General features: G+C 35.9%; 1 protein-coding gene across 1 annotated transcript; it reads left to right on the top strand.

Annotated features, from left to right (window-relative positions):
• The first annotated feature begins 1,058 nt into the window (after nt 1–1,058).
• Nucleotides 1,059–2,745, top strand: LOC131042951 (uncharacterized). The gene has a single exon (XM_057976294.2). It carries the CDS (start codon nt 1,242–1,244, stop codon nt 2,520–2,522), a length of 1,281 nt encoding a protein of 426 aa, XP_057832277.2. The 5' UTR covers nt 1,059–1,241; the 3' UTR covers nt 2,523–2,745.
• The last annotated feature ends 4,027 nt before the right edge of the window (nt 2,746–6,772 follow it).

Genomic DNA, 6,772 nt, shown 5'->3' with positions numbered 1-6,772 from the left:
TTTTTCACTTTTGAACCGTATTTGACAACTTAAAAAAACAGTAGAACGTATGCATTGACATGCTATTTTTTGCTATTTTTTTCTAAAACCGTATAGATGACACTTCAAAAAATAAACCGTAAAAAATTATAGTAGGTAATATATATCATAGAATATTATAATTTATAATATTGATATATATCAGTTTAGAATGTTTATTATAAAAATACAAATTTATTTAGAATATTTTGAAATGGAAGGATGTAGTTGTTCTAATTTCATAATATTTTAATATGATTTTTAGAATAGTTCTATTTTTTCATATGAATTTTGAAAATTGTCATAATTGAAATGATAGGATATAATTGATAAATTATTTTAATATGAATTTTTACAATATATTCTGTTTTTTTATATAAAAATTTAGAAACTTAGTCAATTTAATTTTTTTAATATATTTAATAAGATTGTTATAAAAACTTGTTATAATATATATAATTTTAAAATTTTAATGTTTATTATTACTAAATTAGTAATATTAATTGATTATCATTTAATGTTAATATATAATATATATTAATGTATTAATTTAGAAACTTATTTAGTAAATTTAAGATTTTTGCATTTATACTAATTTATCATTATTTTCTCACTAAGACAATGATTTTCATTTCTTTCCAAGAAAGATGTGCATTGCATTTTGGTGTGGTTTCAATCTTCTACTTTTATATTTTTTGACAGTTAATATTTTTCTTAAACCTCAAATGAAAGGCATTGAAATGACTAAACCGCCATCAAAAAATTATATGACAAGTAAAGATGACCGTCAAAAACCGTCATCAAAAAATTATATGACAAATAAGGGTAACCGTCAAATTCCATCCATCGTAAAATGTTAGGAAGGTTCTTTTCCGTCTTATTGCACTAATTTTTTTCAATTCCACCTTAAATTAGATGACACAAGTAGAAGCATTCTCATTCCTCAACCTGTTTTGACCAAGTCAAGATTGAGGACCTTGCCCTTCACGCTTCTACAATTTCCTTATCACGCGGAGGATGTTGACCATGTACTTTTTAAGCTTCTATAACTTCGCATCTTCATCCATTCCATTAGTCTGTGGAACAAAGCTTCATTGATCTTCACAGTTCGGACTGCATCTTGTTTGAGCAACTTTGTGGTGCGAGATATATTCATTGGGTATACGACAGAGGTGGAATATATACACAAGAAGTATAGGACACAGAATCCAGAGTGACTTATTATGATACGGTGTGGGAGACTAGCCGTGGAAGGAGAAGAAGAGGTGATTGCCGTTTCGCCCAAGATCTCCAAACCCCGACAGAGGGTTGGAAAGTCGTCCAACAATCCCTATTCATCCAGAGGCCTTGATAAATTTGCCAAGCTGAATGATGAGCTGTCTGCAAAACGGGAGTTTTATGCCAGCAAGACAAGTACCCCTGAGGAATTGGTGAGATTTGCTCATTCCAGCAGAGGGTGGATGCCTGTGGTGTTCAAAAATGGTGGTCATGCTGGCCCTAATGGGGTTTCGATCCTGCCACCCATCAGACCAGATGAGCACAAGGAAAGCAAGAATAGGAGTGATGGGAATGATATTGGTGAAGGCGAGATTAATGGATTCGCTCATTCCAGCAGAGAATGGACGCCTGTAGAGTTAAAAAATGGTGGTCACGGTGGCTCTGATGGGGTTTTAATCCTGCCACCCATCAGAACAAAAAAGGACAAGAAAAGCAAGAATAGGAGTGATGGAAATAGGGGATATGGGAATGATATTGGGGAAGGTGAGATTAATGGGTCTGCAAAGAAGGGAAAGAGTGTGTCTGTGATCATCCTGCCATGGTGGTCTGTATATCTGAAGACAGCTGTCTTTGGGGTGTTGGGTCTGAGTATCATTTTGGCCAGAAAGTCTGCACTGCGTGCTGCAGCCATGGCAGCTGTGATTGTGGTGGGTTATCTGCAGATGTGGCTGCAGGGATTTGTCACATTGGTTTCAATTTTCTCAAAGCCTTTTCTATACTGCAGGGGAGACAAAAGGTCTGCCAAGGGGATAGTACAAGCACCTCCAGAGAATAAGGTGGCTGGTGAATGTGGGTCTGAAGGTGAGACTTTGATTTCCTTGACTGCACCCTGTAGCCCAACTGTGTTTTACAAGGACAGTAGAAGCCAGGAACACATCAACCAACTGGAGAGTGAGAAGCTCTATAATGAGAAGAATAAGCTTGAAAGGACTGTGTCTATGGCTGGTCGAGCTGCAAAGAAGCCCATCAGATTACAGGAGGCAGAGATTTTTCTGAAGAGAAGGAAGGCAAGCAGTGGTGCCATTGATGCCACTGCTATTGCTACTGTCATGATTATTGTTCTCTTCTTTCTGGTTTTCTATGGCAGACTTCCTGCAATCTGCTTCGCATCTGCTTGGTGGTATGTGCTGCCCAAGTTTAGAACGAATGGGTCTAATGCTCCTCCCAATGGCAGGGTGAACATGGATCTCCAATCCAGAGAACACAGGAAGAAGATCCACCGCTGACCCATTGCTTGACAAAAACAATGGCAAGGCAATATGAGGTTAATTTTTCTGTCATAAAATGTAAATGTGTCATGTATATTCTTTGGTTATAACTTAAGAAGATTGCCAGGAAACAAAGGTTTTCTGAAATTCCATCCTGTGATTTGATTATTCTGAAATTCAATCCTGTGGTGAGATCAAATGCATGTTCTGCATCAAATACAAAACATTTTATTTGTTTTATGATTTTGGCGGTTTCATTCAATTAACTGGTTAAGTGTACATAGGAGGCAGGCAGGTACCTAGTTGCTGAACTGCCAGCTTTCATTAAGATTTTGGGCAAATCTTTCCATGTGTCATTAAGGTTTTTGCATCTCTCTTCTCGGATATAGTTGAAGGGCTGAAAAAAAAAAAAGTAATTTGAGGCCTATTGAGAATCCTTCTTTGTTCATCAATTATAAATGGACAACAAGATGTTCACTAATGACACATGTTTCCAAATGGAAGTCATTGAACTATGCATGGTTCACAAGCCTTCATGGCATGTTTTGGTGGTGACATCAACTCTCCTACATTGATGGCAGCCTCAATTTTGATGTAAGATTAGCAAAGCAGTTTTGACAATTCGACTGACAACAACCATCAATCTAGAACTTTGATTTTTCAAACAATTCAAAAGATGGAAATTTGTGAATTTGATCTTTTCTTATTTACCACTAAGTGGGTGTTAAATCCCTTTGAAATTAGCATCATAAGTTCCTTTTCCAAGGCATCAAACTTAGCTGGTGAAGTGTACATAGGAGGCAGGCACCTAGTTGGTTTATTCTGTTTTAGAACTGCCAGTTGCCACGAAGATTTTGGGCAAATATTTGCATGTGCCATGAAGATATTTCGGTAAAGTTTTTTGCACCCTTCTTGTCGGATAGTTTTAAGGGCTAAATAAAGCAATTTGAGGACTGTTGAGAATCCTCATTTGAACAAGATGTTGAGAATCCTTATTTGAACGAGGTGTTCCACTAATCATGCATGTTTTTTAAAGGTGATGTTATGGTTCATAAGTTTGAAAATGGGTATTCAATTATCAGAACACACCATGACATCAATTTGTTATTTAACACACCATGACATCATGACATCAATTTGTTATTTAACTGAAATTTTGATTTTTCATCAATGAAAATTGCTGTTTCACAAACCATCATAAGAACAAACGTTCACCACATGTTTTGACAATGGCATCAACTCTCCCTACATTGATGGTAGCATATTTTCAGCATCAAATACAAAACCTTATATTTGTTTTAGGAGTCAGGTGGTTTCATTCAATTAGCTGCTGAAGTGTACACAGGAGGCAGGCAGGCACCCGGTTACTGAATTCTGTTTCAAAGCTGCCAATTTTCGTGAAGTTTTTGGGCAAATCTTTCTGTGTCATGAAGATATCTGGGCAAAGGTTTTTGCACTCCTTTTCCGGATGGTTTAAGGCCCTATCGGGAATCTTTCATTTGTTCATCAATAATAAATGGGCAACAAGATGTTCAGTGATGACACGTTTCCAAATTTCAAGTCAGGGCTGATCGCGAGCTGCCAGTCCAGCGAGGACCTGTACGAAGTAGTTTTTGCCACCCGATACGGGGGCTCGAGCCAGTAGGCATTCCTCCAAAATTAGAGCCTTTCAATTTCACCAGTAGACCAAGGGCCCATTGACATAAGTCAGTGTTTTTTGATTAATGGTAAAATATGTTTTAAAGGGATTTGAAATCTTCTACAAACTTAGATATTAGCATTATAAGTTCTTTTTTCGAGTCTTCAAAGTTAGATGTCAACTTGAGTATTGCTCATATGCAAAGGCAAGCAAATGTGTTGCATGGGAGAATTATCCTTCTCCGCACAAAGAAATTTTTGGGTTGGGTTTGTTATATGCAAAAAGATCTAACAATATTAAATATAACAAACTTATTTTAATAATTCTATATTTTTTAATATATGATTTGTTGTATTTGTTTATATTTATTAATATTTTTATATTTAATATTCATATAGTGTGAGTTGGCCTATATAGTCTAAGTTGGCCTAGTGATAGAGAAATTGTGCTCTTGAATGAGAGGTCATAAGTTCAAATTACACAGGGGGTAAGGTATGTATGCTTTGTTTGTAGCACAAGGTAGTCTCACATTGTTATAAGTCATTTGTAGACCCATATATAGACTGCCCGACATCGTGGACTATAAAATATTATTTCTTTCTTTCATATATATGATTTGCTACCTTAAGAAAAACACTTATTAAAGTCATTTATTTCATTTTCTTATCTTCTAAATAAATACAATAAGGTTGATGATTTTGTTTCCAAGAAAATCATGAGGTTATGTTGCTAGCCAAATGTTGAAATAAAAGGATCACATCTCATGGTGACACATGATTGTTGAACCGTACCTTGAAGAGATTGTTGTTAGAAGTACGGTTGTTGTTGCACCAAAAGATCGACTTGTTAATGCCCAATACAGCCACTAGACTTATAGAATCCACAAGAGGTGGTTAAGCCATGTCACAAACCAGAGCAGTGCACTGCACAACACAAGGAGACCAAGGGCGCACACAAGTCATGTTAAGGTTATTGGATAATGTGCTAAAGGAAAACACAAGTATATTCTTATCTCTTCCTCCATTTCCTCTATCATGTTACACTCCTTACTTTTTTTCTCAAAAACATAAGATGACAAACTAATCACCAACCAAGTTTTATGTAAGAACCATACCATGATATGTATCTAAAAATTAATCACAGATTTAACATATATATGACGTCAATTACCATGATGAATGAGGTTACCACTTCTACTTCCACTTAACTTTATTATGTAACCATCTATGACCACATTTACAAAAGGCAAATTTTTAAAATATTCTTGAAGTGGGAAACCACTTGACAATATAACATAATTTGAATGCTTAAACTACTTACTTTGAAACTATCTAAAAATATTGCAAAAACATCTCGTCGTCACTAAAATGGAGTGTTAGTAATCAACATAAATCAACATGAATTCACACCATTTAATAACATATCAAAGGAAGATTAGTAATAAAGCATAAACGAGAATCATGAATAAACATAAAAGCATTACTTCCCTTATGATCCTCCCAAAGCCATTCGATCTTCGGGCATGTGCACAAAGATGGTGATCAGAAAAGTGGACACCACCCAAAACAAACATGGAAAAACAAGCAGTGCGTACGTGGTTTTAAAATTTGAAATTCCCGTGTACGCGCTTTGATTTGTTCTTCCCAAGCCTAGAAAAGGTAGCGCGTACGCGTTGCTTTTAGGAAAATTAGCGCGTACGCGCTACGCCTAGAAAAATGAGCGCGTACACGCTGCACATAGGAAAATGAGCACGTACGCACTAATAATCCAAATAAAACCGCATATGCGGTGCCTGGTAAAAAAAGTTAAAAAAAAAACTGGGTCTCGTTTACCCGTGAATAGCGCTTTTTTAACTTCGTTTTTTCCCCATTTCCTCTCCTAAACCGCGAACGGGGTGCTAGATTTGTCCTCCAAGCTATGGATCAAGGTTAGTTTTTGTTTATTTTTGTCTTTCTTTCCGGTTTATGCAATTTGTTTTACATTTTGAATTTAATTTCATTAATTTTGATTAGGTTTTTTCATTTTTTGTTTCAAAAACTAGATTCTTCTAATCCAGAACAAGAACCAAATGCACCTCCTGAAAACCCACAAGAACAACCAAATCCACCTCTTGAAAACACACAAGAACAACCCCCAATTCCTCCTTTTGACCGCACACTCGAAACACAGGAAGAATTAATTAATCAGTTAGGACAAAATACGTCTAAAATCAATAGACTGATTGTTAAATTGAAAACTTCTAAACTTGACCATCATCAATCCCTCGCCACTAGCCTAGAAACATTAGCTAGTGGTGTCATAGTTGTTTCCACAGAAATTACCAAATGGGGAAGCTTTAGGGATAGGTGTCGTCAATTCTATGCCAATGGGCTATCATACGATAGAGTAAAAAACAAAAATATTACTAAACAACAAATATATGCCCTTTTTGTTGATTCCAAAACTGGCCAGTCATTACCTCTTAATGTAAAGAGGTTTCCCATACATTGGTGTACCAATGTCCAGATGAAGAATCTTTTTTGGCAAAGGTGGTGGATGGTCTTTGATGATCCACCTTGTAATAATTATGAGGTGCCATTATATTTTTTGAGAAAAATATATCGTGAGTTTGTGCTCAATGTGCAGCCAA

The sequence above is a fragment of the Cryptomeria japonica genome, chromosome 5, assembly GCF_030272615.1.
Source record: "Cryptomeria japonica chromosome 5, Sugi_1.0, whole genome shotgun sequence".
Classification (NCBI taxonomy): Eukaryota; Viridiplantae; Streptophyta; class Pinopsida; order Cupressales; family Cupressaceae; genus Cryptomeria; species Cryptomeria japonica.
The sequence above is the reverse complement of the archived record's forward strand: the minus strand, read 5'-3'. Positions and strand labels throughout refer to the sequence as shown.